The 21,988-nt window shown below is 55.7% G+C and overlaps 3 protein-coding genes across 5 annotated transcripts; 2 read left to right on the top strand and 1 right to left on the bottom strand.

Annotated features, from left to right (window-relative positions):
- Nucleotides 1-3,677: 3,677 nt before the first annotated feature.
- MED19 (mediator complex subunit 19) lies at nt 3,678-7,072 on the bottom strand. 2 transcript variants are annotated; one of them, XM_048852826.2, is made up of 5 exons: nt 6,745-7,072; nt 5,546-5,802; nt 5,231-5,327; nt 4,982-5,076; nt 3,678-4,088 (listed from the first exon to the last, which is right to left on the bottom strand). In XM_048852826.2, the coding sequence occupies exons 1-5, from the start codon at nt 6,977-6,979 to the stop codon at nt 3,981-3,983; spliced, it is 792 nt and encodes a 263-aa protein (XP_048708783.1). In that variant the 5' UTR covers nt 6,980-7,072; the 3' UTR covers nt 3,678-3,980. The 2 variants fall into 2 exon arrangements, with proteins under 2 accessions (XP_048708783.1, XP_048708784.1); XM_048852827.2 differs by having other exon boundaries at nt 3,678-4,063.
- Nucleotides 7,073-7,286: 214 nt separating this feature from the next.
- Nucleotides 7,287-16,668, top strand: TMX2 (thioredoxin related transmembrane protein 2). Of its 2 annotated transcripts, XM_048852823.2 has the most exons (8): nt 7,287-7,611; nt 7,914-7,974; nt 8,360-8,473; nt 13,442-13,518; nt 13,755-13,861; nt 14,072-14,137; nt 14,666-14,795; nt 15,318-16,668. In XM_048852823.2, the coding sequence occupies exons 1-8, from the start codon at nt 7,423-7,425 to the stop codon at nt 15,474-15,476; spliced, it is 903 nt and encodes a 300-aa protein (XP_048708780.1). In that variant the 5' UTR covers nt 7,287-7,422; the 3' UTR covers nt 15,477-16,668. The 2 variants fall into 2 exon arrangements, with proteins under 2 accessions (XP_048708780.1, XP_048708781.1); XM_048852824.2 differs by lacking the exon at nt 15,318-16,668 and having other exon boundaries at nt 14,072-14,126; nt 14,666-14,794.
- A 1,136-nt stretch (nt 16,669-17,804) lies between these two features.
- SELENOH (selenoprotein H) lies at nt 17,805-21,278 on the top strand. The gene is made up of 5 exons (XM_048852828.2): nt 17,805-17,892; nt 18,562-18,725; nt 19,077-19,222; nt 19,794-19,911; nt 21,002-21,278. Exons 2-4 carry the CDS (start codon nt 18,568-18,570, stop codon nt 19,892-19,894), a joined length of 405 nt encoding a protein of 134 aa, XP_048708785.2. The 5' UTR covers nt 17,805-17,892; nt 18,562-18,567; the 3' UTR covers nt 19,895-19,911; nt 21,002-21,278.
- Nucleotides 21,279-21,988: the final 710 nt, after the last annotated feature.

Raw genomic sequence — 21,988 nt, 5'->3', positions numbered from 1 at the left:
TCCCAAAAGGGAGTAAGGGATTGAGATGCAAGTGGAAGATAAGACAAGCAGAAAACACTTCACACACCCTTTGTTCACCCTCTCCAGAACAGTGACTTTATTCCCTATGAATTGCTGCTCTGCGGTAGGAGTGCCTGTTTGCAGTAAACATATAAGTGTTCTAGGCTCAGATCTGTGCCTCCCTTTTGATCCCTATGGCTCAAACCCTCATTTCTGCTGTGAAAAGCTGGCAGGCTTGATGCCGGAGAACAACGTCCTCATTCATTCACTGTTTGCAGTAGGAACTGACTAGAACCACCCTTGTGCTTTCCGACCTGCTCCTTAGTGTGGGGAGAGGGAGGGTGTTAGGATTTTTGGCTGTCACGTTACAAGGGTGTTAGAACTTCCAGGCAGTCTGGAAACCTGTGTGTCAGGGTCAAATCTGCCCCCAAATCTGTGCGCGGAACCCAGTAAAGGAAACCTCTCTGTGATTCACTAAAGCAAACAAGCCTTTCCCAGCAATTGTTGCAACCTAACTATGCCCACCATGTGCTGTCGGGAATCTGAGAGTGAAACTGGCAACGAGTGAGGGACAGCAAAGCAGCCATGGCCAAGCTAAGCACAAGAGAAACACAACACAATAATTATTGGGGTGGGCATTACTGCCAGAGCAAAGGAAACCTGGTTACTGCACCTATGGTCACCCCTTCAATTAACCCTCCCAATACCCCTTGGCAGAAGGGGAGACAACCCTAGTCCAGGTCTACAGGCAGAGTGGGATGTGGCCGAACTGGGCTCCACCTGCATCTCCCCCCCCCCCAATCTGTGTGCATGCCGGGTGGCTGAAGCTGGGTCAGAAATGGGTCGGGGGGATGGTTGCTATGAAACTGCACCCCTCCCCCTTGGCAGAACTGGAATGACAGGTGGGTAAGCCAGCCCTAAGAAGCAGAGACAGGTAAGTGCTAGAGGGGCCTCCCAGGGAAGGGAAAGGCAGTCAACTCTATCTGGGGGGACTGCAGGGGAATGGTGCAAGCTGGCTCCAGAGCCAGTTCTCCCCAAAGCTGCTGCCATGCCAGAGGGGTGAGGGGGATAGCCAGGATCCAGTGAGGGTCAGGCAGAGCATCTATAGCAAGAGGGCCCCAATCCAGTGCGTGAGACAGAAGGATGTCATGGCTGCTACAGGGAGAGCTTCAAGATTGGCCAGTGCTCCAACCAGCTCATTAACTCTGCCCTGACTGTCCTGGTGGGTGGGGGCCAGCTAGGTCTGTTTATTGGTCTGTCTGTAACCACAGCATAGCTCGCCTGTGCCCGTGGATATTTCAGCCATGGAGATGCAGTAACAGCTGGGAACAGCTTCCTGGAACTAGGGCTGTAGGGGGAGAGAAAAGAAGGGGGCTGCAACATAGGGAAGGAAATGGGGTACTTCAGTGGGTGCTGGGGAAGGGAGCAGGAATAGGCAGAGACCATGTCTAGCCTCAGCAGGATAGAAGGGATGCCCCACTGGAGGGGATTGGGCAGGGGCAGACACAGCAGGGGGCAGCAACTGGCCCCTTTGCACCTGGGCCCCAGGCTGTACCCCCTCTTCCCCTGTAAAAGCAGGAGAGGAACCCAGCTGTGTCCCACCCCCAATCTACTTCCACCTTGTGGTAGGAGGCTGGAATCACCTGAGCAGCTCTGCTCCCTGCTGGAATGGGGCTGGGGCAAGGCAAGGGTGCCCCTATGGGATGGTAGCTACAGCCAGGGAGTAGGAGTCAGGACTCCTGGATTCTATGCTGGCCTATTCCACAGCTGGCCTGTGTGCCTTGGGAAACTGAGACACAATGATAACGTGGCCAAAGCAAGCACACTTTAATACTTGGGGGCAGAAGGCCAGGGCTGCATTGGCCTTACAGGTCTCATGGGGGAAGGGTTGTTAAGTGCTCCAGGGCACTGCCCATCCTTCTGCTTCCTGCACAGTAACCGGAGCTTGCTGCCTCTTTGGGCCTCTCACATCTATGCAGTTACCTAGGCCCTTCCCCCACAGAGGCCCTGCTGCTGGGGCAAAATTCCCCAGCTACCGTCTCCTGCCAGGGGAAGTCATTTGCCATCTCCTAGATCCTGCAGTAGGGCAGGATGGCAAAGGCCTGAGTCTCCTCCAAGACAACAGCAGTCAGTTCAGCCAGGCCCTGGAGCGGGGAGGCTTGGGTCTGCGTGAAGGAATTGGATCCAGGCTGCATAGTGGTATTTTGCAGGGGGCCTGGTGAACACAGACAGCATCTGATTCAAGGGAGTGGATGAAGGGGGAAAGGCCCCCCCACAGCTGTCGGGGAGGGGCTGAGCTGGGGTAGATTTCTGGCCACTGCTGCCTTCTGAGGTTGCAGCACCTGACCCCCGTTGCCTCCTGGTGGGAGTGGCTCACAGCTGGCCCCAGTCTGTCATCACCACCCCAGCAGGCATCCAGCTTAGCCCCGCAGGCTGTGCAGGGACAGGGTGGGTGGAGCCACCGCTGCAGGAGAGGACCACTAGGAAGAGTTGAAGCTCCTCTTGCTTGAATGCCCCATGCACGGCAAGGCACATGGTTCCTGCAGGAAGGCAGCAGCTGCTGCTGCTCCATGGAGATGGACTGTGCTTGGCTCACACCTACAGGGCAGAAGGCACATTCTCCCTCCCGGGGGAAAAACCCAAGAGCAGCAGTTGTGACACCCCCCCTGCCCTGCAGCTGGCACGGAAGAGGGGCACAGGCAGCTTTGAGGAGCAGCCACGAAGCCCGGTCCAGAGAGAAGGGGCCAAAACCTGCTGGGACAGGGGATCCCCACCCTAGGAGAGCTCCTCCTGACCCCTGGTCCAGGCAAGATGCTCCATGCAGAGGGTGCTGTGAGCTTGTTCTGCTTCGGGCTTGTGCAGGGGATTCCACCTCCCAGTGATGTAAAACACATGGCCCGCTGAGAACTGCTGGGAGTCAAGCCCTGAGGAGCAGCCTAGAGCTGCCAGGCCTCCATTATGAAGCAGTTCCCCCCAGGAGGAGGAAGGGAAGTAGAACCACTGGTTAAGGCACCAGCCACATTACCCCCTTAACAGGAAGAGAGGCAGCTCAGAGCCTGGCTTGGGCGGGAGGGTTCCTACGGGAAGCACATGGACTCAAACCGACTTGGGCAGCTGGGCATTCACTACCTTCAGCAGCAGAGCAGGAACAGCATCCTTCTGCCCTGGGCACTGCAGCACCGTGTGGTTTATTTAGTGAGGGTAGTGGCGCCTGTTAGGCCAGCGATCCCAGCTGGCCTGGGCAGCAGAAAAACAACAGGCTGTCCCTCACCCCCATGAGGCTTGAGCAGTTAGCTCCTGGCAGCCATGATCGAGACAGAGCCCTGCAGCAGAGCTGCCTGGCTGAACCCAGGAGTCTGCTCCCCATTCCCCTGTCAGGATTGGGCCTAATTAATGCCCTGGAGAATTGTGAGCCAGACACCTGCCCCCTTAGGAAATAGACTCAGCCCCTTCCTCCCGCTCTGCTCCACACAGCCAGGAGGCTGAGCTCTGCCCATCCAGCCTGTTATCTGCTTCCCGCAGCCCAGTCCCTGCTGGAATCTGTATCCTCAAGGCTCACTCTGCTGGTGGCTGGACCAGCACCCACTCTGCCCTGCTGCCCTGGCCCAGGGGCGGGGAGCAAAGGCCTACCCAGGCACAGGCAGTGAGCAGGGCACTTTCAAACAGAACCATCGGCGTCTCCTCCAAGCAGAGATTTAATTAAAACGTGAATAAAAAAAGAGCCTCTGCTACTGAGAGGATTATTTGGTATAAAAGGGATGAGCAAGCCTTAAAGGCAGCAGCCAGTGCCCCCTCTCCAGCTGAGTCTGTGCTCCCACCAGGCTGATGCCCTGGGATATCTGTACACACGGGGGCCCCTGGTGGGGCAACCCAGTTCCCCCCGCGAGCTGCTCTGGGGTAGTTCCTAATGTTGCCTCCAGCGCCGCTCTCCCCAGCACGTCGATGATGGGCGTCTCCCTGGAATGATCCCAGTGCCACGGTCAGAGTCGGTGCCTCACCGGAGGCTGCTGCTGCTGCTGGCTTGGGAGCTGCCCACGCCTGGGTGCTCTGGGCTGTGCCGATTCTAAGTTAGACAGACAGACCAACCCCTATGAGGATTCACAGTGGGGCTATGGGGGTTATGAGTCAGGACAGGAGTCCTCAGGCCAGGGACCAATCAGAGCCAAGGGGGAATGAAGACTCAGAATTTTTGGCCTCAGTGTTTTCCAGCCCCCAAAATGGGATTTCTAGGTGTACCCACTTGCCCCCCAACAGCATGCGATTTCCACAGGAAATTTCAGTTTCCTATTGAAAACCAAAACACCCCCAATATTCCCATCTGCAAATGCAGCTTGGGTGCCTCATGGGAGCTGTAGTGCAGGTGCTCCATGTCTCCATTCTTTTCTTGGGGCCAGGCTCCCGCGCCAGACTAAATCTCCCATGGTGCCCCATGGCCAGGGACGCTCACGGGTGGGGAAAGTGGTGCCTCATGGGAGCTGCAGACTAACCAAGGAGCCTGCCCGATAGAAGAGGCGGCATGAGGCACCTGAACTACAGTTCCCAGGAGTCACCACAGCAGCATTTCTTAATCAAAAATCTTGGAGTCTTGAGTTTCCAAAAAACTACCCCCCGCCCCTCCACGGAGGGGTCACACCCACACAGTCCCCACCCCAACATCCAACCCCCTGCCCCACTCTCCCCAGGGCGGGGTCACACCCACACACAGTGCCCACCCACCTCTGAGGTGGTCTCTCTCTCTTTCACACTTTTTCAGAGGGCAAAAGCCTATTTTTCTGCCCGCTTGAGGTGGGACCACATGGATCACCAGCGGCATCCGAACTTCATCTCTCCAGGGCTGTTACGTTAGAACAGAGGCTCCAGAGCAGGGGGTAACAAAGAGGCAGTTGGATATATTCAAAGTCCCGTCCCTACCCAGTAAGGTGAGCATAGCCAGGCTGATGGGAAAGTGAACCAGGAGTTCTTCCCCCTTGCTGCCACATACCTTCTTTTTCTTCTTCTCTTTCTTCTTCCTCTTCCTCTCTGGATCCTCCTCCTTTTTCTTTTTCTTCTTCTTGTGGTCGGAGTCTGAGGGGGTTTCTGCAAAGAGAGCCACAGATCTGCATTCAAGTGAGTCCTGAGATGGGAGATGGTTGCCCTAGCTATGATGTTACTGGGGCCTGGTGAAGATTTGGGGGGTGCTGCTCTATGTCTGGGAGAGGGGATTGCTGGATTTGTGGAGTGCAGCCTTTACCTGGGGGAACAGGATCCTGGGTGCGGCTCTGCTTGTGCTTGTGTTTATTTTTCTTTTTGGGTGGCTGGATATGCATCAAGCGACATTGTTCTGGCAACTGGAAGAGACAAAGATTAGGGTAGGTGGGGGTGGTGGAGTTTCTCCAATCACCACCTCCCTTCCCACTACATATCACCTATTAACCAGCAAGGGTGTTTTGTTTTCTCAGCAGACCTCTCTGCCTCATCTCCCCCAACTCAAACCTCAGAGCCCCCCTTCCCTGACCCCCACCCCAAAGCTGCCCTCCCACTCCCAGCAGCTCAGGGAGAAGCTCACCGGCCCAGCATGCAGGCGGAAGCCAGTCAACATGGTGCCAGTGATGGGGTTGAAGGAACTGCTGCAGATGGGTGGCTTCTCAATAAGGGAGCGCAGGCTGCTGTTGTCATGCGAGCCCGGCAAGTCGATCATCCCTGGCAGGTCGGGCAGGAAGTTGCTCAGCTTCTCCTTCACCTTCTTGCCGCAGAATTTGTTATAAGAGTGTTCCAGGTTGTAGTGTGTGATCAGGTTGGTGCTGCCCGTCAGTTCCATGTTGCCTGGGAAGGAATCAGGAGAGCAGCGCTTTACACTGACACCCAGCCTTGCTGAAGGCAGCGTGATGGAGCAGTCTGCACACAGGACTGGGAGCCAGGACTCCTGGCTTCCCTTTCCAGCTCTGCCACTGACTTCCCCTCTGGCCTTGAGCAAATTCACTCCAGCTCTCTTCAGCTGCAAGCTGGGGCTGGCACTTGCCTAGCCCAGCAAGGCTGTGAGGCTTCGTTAAGGTCTGTGGAGCACTGGCTATAGCAGAGCACACCTGAGCCTGGACTGCTCAACACCGAGTGGAGATCCCCTCCGCTACGGCCAGCCCGGGGCCTGGGCGACGGAGACTCGCGTGTCCGGCCGGCAACGGCGGAGCGGAGACGGGATTTAACCCCACAAAACGGCACCTGGGCTGCATGCCACAGACCATGGACCAGCCCCGAGGGAGCCTGAATGAGCAGCCAGGGCCTTGGGTCTGTGCCGGTGAGAGTGCAGCGCGCCCCGCTCGGCCCCCGGCCCGCCACCAGCACTGGCCCGGGGGGGCAGAGGCTTCTGGGCTATGGCTAATGCTGGGGGAGCCTGCTCCCAACTGGGTCCGCACTACCCGCCCCCCCCCCCAACTTTATCCTCCCCATTGGCTACAAGTCTCCATCTCCCCAACCCTTCACCAACCTCTTATTCCATCCTCATTGGCTCTCAGAGCTGCCAATCCACGCCTTCCGACCCTCTTGTGTCCCGCCCCGCAGGTTTCTGCATTCCCCACTGGCAGAAGGGGCTGACAATCCACACAGGCCCCCCAAATCCCGCCTCCACTGGCCCGTCTGCTCTGCCTATTGGGCTGGAGAAAGCAGCCCCAGCCATCGATAGGTGGCGAGAGAGGCCAATCAGACGCGTCTAAGCAATGCGATTGGCCAGCCCCTTCGCGGCCGCCCCCAGGAGCTCCATTGGCCAGGTACCTGGTAGCTCCCGCATCAGGTAGAAGGGGCCGCTGGCAGCCGCGGCCTTCCGGGCGGCGTCCTCCGCGGTCTGGGGCGTGGCGACTGCGGGGGGTGGCCCGGCGCCGGCACCCCCCGGCTTCCCCGGCCCGAAGCCCAGCGCGGTAGCCGCGGCGGGAGGCGGCGGCTCAGCCCCTCCGAAGAGAGCCGAGAAATTCTCCATCATCCCAGCATGCCCCGCGCGTTCTTCTCCCATTGGCCTGGGGCCTCGGGGACGGGGCCGTCCGCCACGTTCTCATTGGAGGGTGGGCCATCGTCTACGTGTCTTTGATTGGTTAATTTCCTTTTTTACTCCGCCCAATAGGATAACGTCCCTGTGTGTCTCTGATTGGATAAGAAGGCACTTTGACTCAGCCCTGACGTGACTGGTTTTCTCCCTTGCGCTCTATGATGATCACCAGGTCTGGAAATCACGTGTTTCCAACGCTCGGCATCTGATTGCTCCCTCGCTCGAGCGAGCCAGTCCTCGTTGCGATCCTTACCTCCGGTCAGACGTCATTCATAATGAGTGGCAGTGGCAGCGACCATTGAAGAAGGAGGTCTCCCAGCAGTCCCCGCCCTCTTCATGATTGCCCAATAGGAAGCGGGGGTGCGTGCGTGCTCGTCCCCGCCGCGCCGGGCCGGTCAGCGTAGGTGAAGATGGCGGTCCTGGCCCCGCTGCTGGCGCTGTTCTACGCGGTGCCCGGGCTCTGCCGCTGGCTGGCGCGGCCCTATTACCCGCTCTCGGCGCTGCTCTCGGCTGCCTTCCTGCTGGTGCGCAAGCTACCGCCGCTCTGCCAGGGGCTGCCCACGCAGCGCGAGGACGGGAACCCCTGCGACTTCGACTGGGTGAGTCCCGAGCCCCGGTACCGACACCCCCCCCATGCTGTTGGTATGCCCCGGCTCAGCTTCTGGCTGACTCACCCCACCTTAGCCAACTCCTATGGGTGGGCTCAGGTCCTTCATGCAAGGTTTTCAGCCCACCTACTCCCAGTGTTCCAGTCTGGACCTGGCAGTTCCCCTTTCGGGGTGGGGTGGGGTGGGGTTGGGGGCAAGGGAGGAGAGTGCAGGCAATGGGGACTGGGGGGGTGGGGGAGGGAGGCAGTGTAGACAATGGGTTAGCATCATGCTCACTCCATCCTTTCTTTCAGCGGGAGGTGGAGATCCTCATGTTCCTCAGCGCCATTGTGATGATGAAGAACCGCAGATCCAGTGAGTACCCCCCTACCCCTCGCTGGAGCTATTCTGTGAGCAAGAGATGAGAAGGAGGCATTCTAAGGACTGTTTTTAGGCTGCCATGGAGGGCTGGGCAGGCTTGGTCTCCATGTCAGACCCCAGGAAGGACTCTGGCTTGGGAAGCATGTGGGGAAGGTCTGGACGGGGTCTGGCTGAGGAGATCACGTGGCAGGATTGGGGAGATTCTAGGGCAGCTCTGCCCCAAAGCCAGTGTGATGAGGTTATGGGGCCAATGTATGTTGGTGTCAATCCAGGGGGCAGGAGTGGGACAGTCTGTGTTGGACATTCCACATGCACCTCAGCATCTCCCTAGACTGGGGCATTTGTCTGGGGCTGACCTTCACTCCCATCTCTCCTCCAGTCACTGTGGATCAGCACCTGGGGAACATCTTCATGTTCAGTAAAGTGGCCAACGCGATCCTCTTCTTCCGGCTGGATGTGCGGATGGGGCTGCTCTACCTGACGCTGTGCATAGGTGAGATGCCACCTTGGGGACACACACTGGCTCTGAACAGAATCAAGTCTGTACAGTACCCTCTCCGTGCACCGAGCCAAGTCGGTGCTCCAGGGTGCCCATGCAGAGTGACAAGCAGCTCCTCAGGGCAGGGACTATCTAACTAGACCAGCCAGACACGATGGGAGAGAGAATTGTTACTGAAACACCATTGTGTCTACCCAGCTTCTGCATCCACATCTTTGATCCCATACGCCCTATGGTGCTGAGCAGTCAGAGCCAAACAACCTCATCTCTGATAAGGGGTACGGGCTCTGAGCCCCATTATGTATTTCAGGGGTGGGGGTTAAGTGTAGCCTTGACTCTGAATGTACTGGCTCTCCGCTATCAGTTGGCTTTTTAAATGCAGCACCCTTTTAGGCTGGTACGGGAAAGGTCTCGGGCTCCCTGTTGCTGCACTGTTTGGGTGGAAGCTGTTCATGCTCCCCTGTCCCAGAGGGGAGTAACTGCCAAGGCTGGGGTCCCACCTCTGCAATAGGGGCTGTGCAGATCGCTGCTGTTGCTAAGACCATATTCCTGGCTTGTCACTCTGGCTGCTTCACCCCTCTCCTTGCATGTTGTCTTGGCTCCCCTTTCCCCAGACACACGGACCTGGTCTTCCCTTTCAGGGTCCTTTACAACCTGTCCCCACCCAGCTATCTTCTCACAGGCGATCATGGTGTCCCCCACCCCACCCCCAGTCGGCCGAGGTCCCAACCTTCATCACTTAGCTGTTCCATTTTCAAACAGTCTCCTTCGTGCTTTCTCCCCTGCTGCCCCTCCCACTTGGGAGGAGCCCGCCATCAACATTCACAAAGCTCCCTCCTCTTCTTCCGGATCCCTCTCAGGCCTCTCCTTTGCTCTGAAACTCACACAAAACTTGCTGTGGACTAAGTGGCTGGTGGGCAGAGACCACTGCCGACCATGCTGGCGGGTTCTGTCTCCTTGCTCCTTGCCTCTACCCAGGTCTTTTCTTAGATTGCAAGCCCTGTGGGACAGGGATTGTCTGGTTCTGTGTTTGTACAGCACCTAGCACAATGTCCTGGGCACGTTAATGTACTAGCGCACATTATACAGTCGGTGTCCCTGTGCGCCTTAGAGTGAAACAAAGCTGTCATCCCTTGGCTGAGTCCTCTGTTCTGAAATGCACCATCCCTTTCTGTGAGTGCATTCAGCCTCTTTCCGTCTGGCCTCCTGACTCCGGAACAGCTCGGAGAAATCCCTGGTAATGCCCCCAGGGGAGATGTAATGTCCAGGTCCTCTGTGGGGGATGGGGGTGAACAATACCCACTTTCTAATGGAGACTTGCTTCAACCTTCACTACGATTAGCTCCCTTTCCCTCCAGCATTCTTCTGGGTGAGAACCAGCCCCCTAGTCCCTTTCTCTGCTGTGACATGGGACCTTTTAGAGATGGATGGTGATTGGGAGACAGGCTGGCTCGGTGGGTTCAGAGCTAGGCTGGGAGCTCTGCCCCTGCCCACTGTGACCCCGGACAAGTCACTGCCCTTTTCAGTATTTTGAGCTCTCTGTGTGTTCTCGGTAGGCCCAGCTCTTTCCCATGCTGTGTGTGACGTGCACTCAGACAGCCGTGCATCCACGCAAAATCATTGCTTCCTACCTCAACGTACCACACGTTCCACCATTACCCAGTAAAACAGCCACCTCCCCCTTGCATCTCAGCCACCCTCCCTGCTTAGCTTGTGTCTGCCACTGTGTGAGCCTGGAAAAAGGCTAATGTAGTGCCCATCTTTAAAAAAAGGGAAGGAGGAAGATCCTGGGAACTACAGGCCAGTCAGCCTCACCTCAGTCCCTAGAAAAATCATGGAGCAGGTCCTCAAGGAATCCATTCTGAAGCACTTAGAGGAGAGGAAAGTGATCAGGAACAGTCAGCATGGATTCACCAAGGGCAAGTCATGCCTGACTAATCTAATTGCCTTCTATGACGAGATAACTGGCTCTGTGGATGAAGGGAAAGCAGTGGACGTGTTGTTCCTTGACTTGAGCAAAGCTTTTGACACGGTCTCCCACAGTATTCCTGCCAGCAAGTTAAAGAAGTATGGATTGGATGAATGGACTATAAGGTGGATAGAAAGTTGGCTAGATTGTCGGGCTCAACGGGTAGTGATCAATGGCTCCATGTCTAGTTGGCAGCCGGTATCAAGTGGAATGCCCCAGGGGTTGGTCCTGGGGCCGGTTTTGTTCAATATCTTCATAAATGATCTGGAGGATGGTGTGGATTGCACCCTCTGCAAGTTTGCAGATGACACTAAACTGGGAGGAGAGGTAGATACGCTGGAGGGTAAGGATAGGATACGGAGGGCCCTAGACAAATTAGAGGATTGGGCCAAAAGAAATCTGATGAGGTTCAGTAAGGACGAGTGCAGAGTCCTGCACTTAGGACGGAAGAATCCCATGCACAGCTACTAGGGACCGAATGGCTCGGCAGCAGTTCTGCAGAAAAGGACCTAGGGGTTACAGTGGACAAGAAGCTGGATATGAGTCAACAGTTTGCCCTTGTTGCCAAGAAGGCCAATGGGATTTTGGGCTGTATAAGTAGGGGAATTGCCAGCAGATTGAGGGACGTGATCGTTCCCCTCTATTCGACATTGATGAGGCCTCATCTGGAGTACTGTGTCCAGTTGTGGGCCCCACACTACAAGAAAAATTGGAGAGAGTCCAGCGGAGGGCAACAAAAATGATGAGGGGACTGGAACACATGACTTATGAGGAGAGGCTGAGGGAACTGGGATTGTTTAGTCTGCGGAAGAGAAGAATGAGGAGGGATTTGATAGCTGCTTTCAACTACCTGAAAGGGGGTTCCACAGAGGATGGATCTAGACTGTTTTCAGTGGTAGCAGATGACAGAACAAGGAGTTGCAGTGGGGGAGGTTTAGGTTGGATATTAGGAAAAACTTTTTTCACTAGGAGGGTCGTGAAACACTGGAATGCGTTACCTAGGGAGGTGGTGAAATCTCCTTCCTTAAAAGTTTTTAAGGTCCGTCTTGACAAAGCCCTGGCTGGGATGATTTAGTTGTGGATTGGTCCTGCTTTGAGCAGGGGGTTGGACTAGATGACCTCCTGAGGTCCCTTCCAACCCTGATATTCTATGTTAAGCTTTGCCTCAATCATGAGTATTGGAGCCACTGGCAGCCTTGTGCATTTCCACTGCTCCCTAGCTTCTAGTCCTTCAGTGCCATCCCCTTGTTCCCTGCCTGCTAACACATGCATCCCCTGGCTGGCTTAACCACCCCACATTTGGAGAGCTCACACTGTAAGGAGGCAGTGTTGCCTAGCGGATAGAGCACTGGAGCAGACCTCAGTTCTGTTCCCAGCTCCCCTACTTGGTGGCTTGCCTGATGCAAGGCCTTGAACAAGTCACTTCCTTGGTTTCCCCATCTGCACAATGGAGAGACTGCTACTGAACTCCATTTTAAAGTGCTTTGAGATCCACTGATGCAAAGCACTATAGGAAAACTAGGTTGTATTATAGAAATGTAGGCCTGTAAAGGACCTTGAGAAGTCGTCAGATCCAGTCCCAGTGCTGAGGCAGGACCATGTAAACCTAGACCATCCTTGACAAGTGTTTGCCCAATCTGTTCTTAAACACCAGTGATGGCAATTCCACAACCTCCCCTGGAAGCCTATTGCAGAGCTTACCTACCCTTAGAGTTAGTTTTTTTTGTGCCAGCTAATCTAAATCTCCCTTGCCGCAGGTTAAGACCATTGCGTCTTGTCCTACCTTCAGTGGACGTGAAGAACAACTGATCCCCATATAACAGTCCTTAATGTATTTGAAGACTGCTGTTAGGTCCCCCATCTCCTCTAGTCCTCTTTTCTCAACACTAAACATGCCCAGTTTTTGAAACCTGCCACAGGTCAGGTTTTCTAAAGCTTTTATCCGTTTTGTTGCTCTCCTCTGGACTCTCTCCAATTTGTCCTTATCATTCTGAAAATGTGGCATCCAGAACTGGATACAGGACTCCAGCTGAGGCCTCACCAGTGCCAAGCAGAGCAGGACAATTGCCTGCAGTGTCTTGTATCGAATACCCTATTAATACATCTCAGAATGAGATTAGCCTTTTTTGCACTGCATCACTAATTGTTGGCTCATGTTCCATTTGCAATCCACTCTAACCCCTAGATCCTTTTCAGCAGTACTACCTCCTAGCCAGTTATTCCCCACTGTGTAGTTTTGCATCTTATTTTTTCCTTCCTGTGTGTAGTACTTTATTGAATTTCACCTTGTTGAATTCAGACCAATTCTCCAATTTGCCAAGGTCATTCTGAATTCTAATCCTGTCCTCTGACGTGCTTGCAGCCCCTCCCAGCTAGGCGTTGACTGCAGATTTTAGAAGCATACTCTCCACTCCATTTCCAAGGCATTAGTGAAAGTATTGTATACTACTGTACCCGGGACTGACCCCTGCGGGACCCCACTAGGTACACTCTCTCGGTTTGACAGCAAACCACTGATGACTGTTCTTTAAGTACACACTTTCCACCAGCTGGCCGCCCACCTTATAATAATTTAATCTCAACCACATTTCCCTAGTTTGCTTAGGAGAACATCACATGAGACTGTCGAAAGCCTGATTAAAATTCAGGTATATCACATCTACAGCTTCCCCCCGTCCACTAGGGCAGAAACCCAGCATGAGATGCTTTATCTGACCTTCCTGTAAGGCCACAGAGCAAGCAACCTAGTCCTGGAAACCAAAGGTTTGATTTCTGTGCCTGCCTGGGCTCCCTGCCTCCTCTCCTCAAATCTGTGTCCAAGCCCACAAAGTGCAGCCAGTCACAGCAGTCCCAACTCCTCACCTGTGTGTGTGTGCTGGGGGGTGAGTCTGTTTTAAGCCCGATTATACGGTTGATGAGTAAATAGCTGTTGGTGTGGGGGTTTGTACAGTGTGAAGTGACTCATGCTGTGATGTGTGTGTGTGTACTTTCAGTGTTCCTGATGACCTGTAAGCCGCCTCTGTACCTGGGCCCGGAGTATATCAAATACTTCAGCGATAAAACCATCCACGTGAGTATCGGCGGCCCCATAGCCCCCAGGCCACCATTCGCACGTGGGCTGCTGTGGCTTGGGGACCAGCTTGAGCCTGCAGTTGCTGATCTCTGCAGCCCATGCTGTGACCCCAGAGAGGGGGCACTGGGCTGGTGGTGTGGGGCTGTGGCCCTCGTGGTACCAGTTGTAGCAGGTGGGGGCAGTGTCCAGGTGGGGTGTGGTTCCTCCAGCTGACCCTTCTGCCTGTGCTGCAGGAGGAACTGGAGCAGGACAAGCGGGTGACCTGGATTGTGGAGTTCTTTGCCAACTGGTCCAACGAGTGCCAGTCGTTCGCGCCCATCTACGCCGACCTCTCTCTCAAGTGAGTGGCGCCCGGTTGGTAATTCGGTGAGTGGGGGAGGGGGAACCCCTGCCACCCTCTTGACTGAGACTGCCCCGGGGCAGGGAATGGAGCTGACCCCGCTGGGGTTTGTGGTAGAGGATTCAGCCCAGCCATGTGCTCTTGCCCCCACGCTCCCCTCCCATGCATTGGGATCTCCCTGCACTAACTGCTTCTCCCCTCCCAACCCAGGTACAACTGCATGGGGCTCAACTTCGGCAAGGTGGACGTGGGCCGCTACCCTGATGTCAGCACCAGGTGAGCGGGTCCAGGCTGCCATGAGTAACTAGATCAGTTTCATGCCTCCACAATGTGGGCAAAAGTGGGCTAGTTCCACTCCCCCACACCAACCGACTCAGCAACAGCCCAGCCATGAGGATGCTGAGGGTCACTCCTTCACACCAGGGGTCTCTTCTCTGTTGGGATTTTCCCTGGAGGGATATGGCTGTGTTGGGAACCAGACCTCCTTCCCTGGATGGAGTAGCCCTGGGTAGTCTACTCCCCGCTCAGCCCTGCTTCAGAGAGGTCATGAAATTAATGAGCTCTGGGAGTCTGCATCCCTCCTTGCTGATCCCGAGCCCTTTGGATGTTGCTGACTTCCACGTGCAACCACAGAGACTGTCCTTTTAGCTTGGATTGAGGTGGAGGTTGTTGCCTGGGAAGTGGGATGTGGATGTGTTCAGGGGCAAGGAAAGAGCAATGCAGAGCCTGAGGAGTGGGTGGGGAGGGGGTTGAGATCGTGTGGTGCTCCAAGGGGTCACTCTATCCGTCCATCCATCCCCACAGGTACAAAGTGAGTACCTCACCCCTCACCAAGCAGCTGCCCACCCTGATCCTCTTCCAGGGCGGGAAGGAGGTGATGCGCCGGCCGCAGATTGACAAGAAGGGCCGGGCCGTCTCCTGGACCTTCTCCGAGGTGGGATGCACGCTGTAGGGCGAGGGGCATGTCTAATCCGCGACCCTTCCTGGGCTGCTGCAGGAGTTGTCTAGCTTCAGCTCTGCCTGTTCAATCGGTGGGCTCTTTCCTGAGCATTGGGGCATTGGCTCTGTTGCGCCAGCCATGGGCTGGATAGGGCCATCCTCTCTGTTCGGCCCTTCCCCTGCTGAACTCCTGCCCTGGGCCAGCGTTACTGGCTTCAGGGCAGAATTTTCCTCTTAACTCATTTCTTGTGAGCAGGTGAGCTTCCCACACACCATCAGGACATACCCCCCTCCCCATCCCCCCCAGAGCTCCCTGCTCCCCACTGCGACATGACTCTGGGCAATCTGCACCCAGCCTGCAGGGCATTGAGGGATCCCCTTACCCCAAGCTGCCAGCGGCTGGCCAGACCTATGGTGCTGCCCCCTTCCTCCTCTGTTGTTCCTGGAAAGAGGCTGTTGCCTGCAGCAGGTTGAGGCGGTGGCAGGGCAGGCACTGAGGTCTGTTTCTGTGCCGCAGGAGAACGTGATCCGAGAGTTCAGCCTGAACGAGCTGTACCAGAAGGCCAAGAAGCTGTCGAAGCAGCGAGACGAGGGGCAGAAGGAGCCACTGGAGCAGCAGGATCCCCTGGCGGCCAGCACAGAGCTCCCCAACGGCGAGAGCAAGAAGGACAAATAGATCTGCCTCGCTCCCTGTAGTTGTCCCCCCTCATCCTCTCCTGGCTGCTGTGCCATGGTGCCCAGCACAACCTGTCTTGAAGATGGCACCATGATGACGATGGGAGCTGCATGAGGAAGTCGCCACCCTCCCTCTGGGGCTCAGCTGTGCCCTGGCTCCTCAGTGGGCCATGCTGGACTGCTCATGTCTCTGCAGCATCTTATTTATTCCTGATCCTCTTTGGCATCACCTCAAGAACTGGCTGCAGGCTGCTGATTGGCTGCAAGGAGTGGGCCGTGATTGGTCCAGCAGGGGCTGGGGATAGAATTCCCCTAGGGCTCTAGAGCATCTGGGTTTGAGGGTGCAGCCTCTCCAGGTTGAATGGAACCAAGGGGGGCTGGGGGGGGGGGGGGGGGGGAGTGTTGACTTGGGCTGAACCAGCTTGGGATGGGGGTGTATTGTGGATGGGCCCAACCACTTCTTGCTGGAAGATATTCTCTCCTCCCCCCCTTTTCTGTTTGGGGGTAAGGAGGTGCATGGGACTCCTCCCAGCTGTATAGTGCATGTGTTGGGTGTAGGTCAGGTCCCCACTGGACCTGTTCTCCCCCACGCCTCGCTTGGGAGGGCTGTAGGCTTCCCCTGTTGGCTAACCCAGTGGCTGGGGGAATCTGGCCTGTGCCTAACAGTGTGGGGAGAGGAGCTGGAGCATATGTGCTGCTCTGGGGGTAGGGAGCAGAGCAGCCTGAGCATGTGACTCTCTCTCATCCCAGCCAGAAGCTGGTGGGAACTGAACTCTGCTGCTCTGGAGGACTCTTAGCCAGTGCCTGACTTCTGCCCCTTGCCCACTGAAGGGCCAGGCCACTACTAGTTCCCTTTCCCTTTCAACTGGACTTGGTTTAACCCTTCAAGTGCCAAAAGTCAGCTCATGGGGCAAGGAGGGCAGGTGGTGCCAGGCTGAGTGCAGCACCTGAACTCTGCGAGCTGGAGGGGGGACTGACTGGATGGCCCTAGAGGGGCTCCCCTGTTCTGTGCCTGCAGCTGCCTGGGGCACTGCCCCTCCTGAATCATAGCAAGGGCCTCTTCATCCCTGCCATGAAGGGGAGAGGAAGTTGTGGTGGCTCAGCAGCTGTGGCTCCTGAAAGCATGGAGTATTTTGTCCTATTAATCATCTCTTCCCTTGTCAGTGTCGGTAATAAACCAGTCTAAGAATGAACCTTCCCCTCCCAGCTCGCTGTCTCCTGGGGTGGGGTGGATGTTCACTGAGCCATTGCTTATCTCAGCAGGCCAGTCCTAGGTCCAGGGAGCTGCCTCCAGCTGCAGGTGAGCTCTGTGTCGTGGCTCTGTAGCGGTGGCTGCAGTCCAGTTTAAGAAGAGCTGTTGAAGGGTTCCTACCCTGTGGGACTGGCCTTGCTCTGATCTCACTACCTGTGGGTGGGAGGAAGAGGCTCCAGAGGGGGTGTTGGGCTAGGCTGCAAACCGTAGTCTGAAAAGCCTGCATCAGGATTCCCTGGCACAATGGGAGGGCTGTACTGGCAATGGCTCAGTGCTGAGAACCACCAGCAGGGGCAACAGGCCAATGCTGCCTGTTTGTACAGTGCCCTTCTGTACCAAATCGGGTCCAATACACCTGAAAGGCCCAAGTGCCCCCTGCTGCTCACAGGTGCTTTTCTGGGAGTAAGCTCACATGGTCACAGCATTCGGGTGCATGTTACGGTGAAGAAACTTGTACTCCTGGAGATGGCACTGCTTGGAAGCTTGCAGCACTGATGTCTCTGCTGGACACTGCTGTAGGGAAACTCATGTTCCATGGGTCCGGGCTGGGCACTGCTGTGGAGAAGCTCACAGTGCTGAGGTCCCTGATGGGCACTGCTGTAAGGAAGCTCTCGGGAGTTGGGACAGGTCCCTGCTGGCACTGCTGTAGGAAAGCTCACGGCACCGAGGTCCCCGCGGGACACTTGCAGCCCTGCACGGTCATGTTGCGGGAGTCTCAGAGGAGACTTTGGGAACTGCGCGGGGAGGGGAGGGGCAGCTGAGCTAGGCCCAGGCCTGCCGCAGACACCGAGTCTCAACAGCCCAGGTTGAGCTCTGATTGGCTGTAAAGAAGCCTCATTAATATTTAGAACGTTGTGTAACAAATTCGGGCAGGAACCATCCTGCAGAAAGATGTGGGGGGGAGGCTGTGCAGTACAAACCGCTCTATGTGTCTTCATTACAAAACTGTCCTGGCTGGATCCTGAAGCGGCTCCGATCACGCTCAGCTGTACGGGGGACAAAGGCAGGGCTGGTTCAGCTGCTGCTCCTTTATTTTCCCCACCTTTATTTTCCTCTGTTCCCCCTCTCTGTGGCTTCAAATGGTTGGGAGCAGGGCCATTTCTTCTGGCTGGCGGGCCCGCGTGGCTGCGCTGTGGTTCATTGCTGTGCCCTTGCTGGGGAGGAGGTAGGTTGTGTGGCTGTCTCTAGGGAGGTCTCATTTGCCCACGTCTGTGCTGTCCTTCGGGGGGGGGGGGGGGGGGCTGGTGCATTGGTGTCTGGGCTCCACTGCTTGGGGCGGGGGAGCTGCTCCGCCTAGACCCCCAACGCTGGGGTGCTCAGGAAAGACGCTACTGGTACCAATTGCAGGAAGTAGGTGCTGGGGGGTGCTTTACCAACGCCCTGCTGATAACGCGCCTCGAGTCTGCCCTGTCTCCTGGTCCATCTAGTCCTAGCCATCGCCTCTTTCGCTTTGTTGGTGTCCCTCAGTCCTGCCCTGCAAACACATGCTGGTGCCCCTTGACCCTGCCCTATCTCCCCCACCCCTTGCTGTTCTAGTCCTCTTGCCGCCCGCCTCTTGGTTTTCATTGTCCCTTGAAAGTCTCTACACTTTGTGCCACTCCCCAATCCCCCCGGTTATTTCTGTGGCTGCGTGGATGGGGCCTGCGGTCCTGCCTCTAAGGGTAGAAGGCACCGCTGTGATCATGTATCCTGATCCCCCTCTGAATAACACAGGCCAGAGAACTTCCCTGGATTAACTCCTGTTTGAGCCAGAGCAGATCTGTTCCAAAAACATTCCATCTGGATTGAAAAATACCGGAGATGCATGGTAAGGGACTCTTGTTTATTCTCCCAGAGCACGATGGCCCCCAAAGGGAGGAAGAGGAAGGCAAAGGAGCCTGAGGCAAAGGCTGTGAACTCTGAGGATGTGAAGCCAAATGGTGGTGCCAATACACTGCCAAAGAGGTTAAGGGGCGAAGGAAGTCAGGGGCCTGGACCCCGGGTGGTTATTGAGCATTGGTGAGTCCTGGTCGGTGCAAGAGGGTGGGTGTTTTTAAGCCCCAGCAGGCTTATGTTCTTGTGGAAGGCACCAGGGATGCTCAGGTGGTGGATGGGTGCCAATAGCTGGCAGGAGGGGACCTGTCTGTGGGGAGGATTATCTGCGGGGGAATCAGTCAGACACAATTCCAGAGGGGGAGCAGGTTTGGGGGGCAGGGGCACAGGTACTGAGTTGGGGGATGTGGCCATGGCTGAGGCTGGGCTGTGCTGAGAGTGTGGCATTGCTGGTTTGCTCAGCTAACTCCTCTGCAAGAGGCCCGCTAGTGGAATCGCCAGCCCTGCTGACCCCCATCACTCCCTCCTCCCCCGCAGTAAGAGCTGACAAGTCTACAGGCGCAATGCCGACGCCGTGAGCCAGGCGCTGCGCCGCACCATTGCCAACGTGGTGGTGGAGATCAACCCCAAGACACCACGCAGGAACAGCTTTGAGGTGTCCCTGGTGAAAGAGGATGGAAGAAGTAAGTGCTGGAGTTTCTGTACAGCAGTGCTCAGTCAGGGTGCAATGATTGAGGCGGCACGGGAGAGCCAGGACAGGGCAGTGCCAGGGAAAAGTGCCTGGGTGACTGTACCCTGGGGTAGGGATGCCCACATGTTGCTTTGTGAGATTGCCCAATTTGGCACAGGCTGATGTGGTGAGCTCCTCATGCGGTGAGCTACTTCATGATTAGGTTCCTAAAGGCATATATTATCCCTTTCTCACACTCTTTGTCTGACTGTTCAGAGTTCTGTGGGGCAGAGATAGTGCCTCAGTAGGGGCCTGTGCAGTGCAGGCCCCTGATTTTAATTGCGGTGGGGGCTGTCTGTGCAGTGCCTGGTACATTGGCGGGACCCTGAACTCGGTCAGTGGGAGTCTGTACCAGGCGCTGCACATTGGGGCCCCTGAATTCGCTTGGGGGCAGGTCTGTGCAGCACGTGGTACAATACAGGCCCCATATCTTGCTCAGTGGGGGTCTCCAGGGTCTACTGCAATAGAAACCAATAGGTAGCATCCCACACGTAACCACCCCTACCTTGTTGTTGGGGTTTCAGCGGTGGAGCTATGGAGCGGCATTAAGAAAGGGCCACCTCGCAAGCTCAAGTTCCCTGAGCCAGAGAAGGTGGCTGACATGCTTAAGAGCAGCTTGGTCTAAAGCAGAGCTACACCGAGGTGAGTTATTCCTACTCCCAGACTGGACTAGCAGAAGGGATGGCCACTGTAAATCGGAGGGAGGAGGGGAGAAGTGACTAACAATTAGTACGGTTGAGATCCGTGTCTGACTCCAGCACAAACCCCCTCAGCTTGCGCTTTTTTTAATTGCCGGCACCACCTGGGGTCCCCAAGTCAAGCTGGGCTCTTTCCTTCTCCTGTATCATGGCCAGTCATAAAGGTCTTGCAGAGCAAACTACACTGTGAACGACCCCTGAGTCACCTCCTTGCCCTCCATAGCCAAGCCCTAGCATCAGGGCCAGCAGATAATGCACAAGGAAGAATAGAGTCCAGCTTGCACTCTCTAAGCGGTGGTGTCTCTGCAGGGCTAATGGGAGCCAAAACACATGGTTGTCACTAAAAGATCCGACTCCATGCAGCTGTGGTCATTTCTGTACCTGTGTCTAATCAAATATCTGCTATAGGGCACATTGCTGACAAGTTCAGCGTGTCCAGTTAAGGCAGGCTAGCGCTAGGGATGCGAGAATGCCACTGTTGTTGGAGCCTTGGTCTGTTCCAAGCCCAGAACGCCTAGAGAGTAAAACCTAGTCCAGGCTGTGTTGGCTATTCCTATGAGGGTGGAGTGTCTCCTTTCCTGGAGTTGGAAGCGGGGCTGGATCCATCAAAAATGGCTTGTGATGGGGAGGAGGTAGCAGGCATGGCATGGCAGGTACTTCAGTGTCATGCTCTGTATTCCAACTGCTCAGCAGAAACCCCATCCACATGCTGCGTGGTCTCTCCCCCATGGTGGGAGCACTTAGCTCCCCAGATAAAGGTAATATGAGGGAATCACAACATACCTGAAAATCCAAGTGCTGGGCTAGTACACTGACCTGTGGACCATCCTTCTTCTCAAGGAGCTGTCACCCCTTAAGTTTGCAGGCTTGTCACTGGCTTAAGGGTGACCTCAATGTGGCTGCCTCTAGCAAACAAGGCTAATGTAGGTCAGTGTTTTGGGTCCAAATGACTGGATGCTTAGTGCAGGAGTGAGGTGGCTATATTTTCCTGTGTGAACAGCCAGGGCTGACACCTTTCTCTCTCATCCTGGCAGCTGGGTCTAGGACCCATCCATTCCTTGCATGGACCGGAGCATCCATGATGAGGCATGGTGCAGTGGGGGGGAGCCGATGGCCAAACCTCAATCATGTCTCTGATGCTGCAGCTCTTCCCACGGGGAGTGGTGGGCCAGATGCCGCCACTCTGTCCTTCGCTTCTGTTTTGCTCTTCGCTTTGCTCCCACAAGCAACCTCTGGCCTTCCTTAGCAGATCATCTTTCACTGTTTTGTGGTTAGACTTTTTTGTAATAAAGCTTCTAAAAAAACCTCTTTGTAAGTGGCAGCAAGGTGGGGTGATAGCTCAGAGGTCACCATGCAGGCTGGTCAGCTGGACTGCACCTTCTCCTCCTCCCCCTATGTTGAACATCTTGCAGGCAGCAGTGGAGAGCCCCACTCAAGGACATGCTCATGTGTTCTGTTAGGAGTCTTGCCAGGTGTTCTGCTCCTGCAGGAGGGAGGAAATGGCTCCTGGCAGCTTGCACTGCCTGGCTAGGAAAGCAGGTGCAGTCCACGTAACAGAGGGCCAATCCAGCAGAACAAACAAGAGGCAAATCCAACAAACTCTTTATTTCAAACAAGCCCCACCCTCTCACACTCCAGGCTGTCCTTGCTTTCACCTGTATTTTTCCATTGCCAAAGGGGCTGCTGGAGCAGGGGCCAATCCCTGCAGCAAGAGAAGTGGAGGGAGCATGGCACAAAGTTCACATAGTTCCCAAGAGAGGGAGGGGGGTGAAAATACATGTGGATGTTAAGGGTAACAGATGTTCTCATTAGGACAGTGATACATGAAGATGAGGACTAAGTAACTATGGAGCTGGTGTTCTTTGTCAGTGGAGGGATACATGTGCTGTGGAGGGCAGCTGGACCATAACAGGAGACCATCAACTCTGGATGAGATGCACAACAGGTTAATGGGGCAGCAGTGCGATAATGGGAAATGAGGGATGGTGGCTTGTGCTATTGCATTGCCAGGCAGGAGTGGA

This window comes from Caretta caretta, chromosome 6 (genome assembly GCF_965140235.1).
Source record: "Caretta caretta isolate rCarCar2 chromosome 6, rCarCar1.hap1, whole genome shotgun sequence".
NCBI classification, from domain to species: Eukaryota; Metazoa; Chordata; order Testudines; family Cheloniidae; genus Caretta; species Caretta caretta.
Note: the sequence above shows the minus strand (reverse complement) of the source record. Positions and strands in the feature narration are given on the sequence as shown.

Bases quoted from the DNA above. Each gene is read 5' to 3' on its own strand.
- TMX2 (XM_048852823.2), top strand. From the start codon at position 7,423: ATGGCGGTCCTGGCCCCGCTGCTGGCGCTGTTCTACGCGGTGCCCGGG. The intron at 7,612-7,913 runs GTGAGTCCCGAG...CCTTTCTTTCAG, and splicing joins ACCCCTGCGACTTCGACTGG to CGGGAGGTGGAGATCCTCAT. The intron at 8,474-13,441 runs GTGAGATGCCAC...GTGTACTTTCAG, and splicing joins CTACCTGACGCTGTGCATAG to TGTTCCTGATGACCTGTAAG.
- MED19 (XM_048852826.2), bottom strand. From the start codon at position 6,979: ATGGGAGAAGAACGCGCGGGGCATGCTGGGATGATGGAGAATTTCTCG. The intron at 5,077-5,230 runs GTAAAGGCTGCA...CTCTCTTTGCAG, and splicing joins CCAGGATCCTGTTCCCCCAG to AAACCCCCTCAGACTCCGAC. The intron at 4,089-4,981 runs GTATGTGGCAGC...GAATCCTCATAG, and splicing joins AAGAGAAGAAGAAAAAGAAG to GGGTTGGTCTGTCTGTCTAA.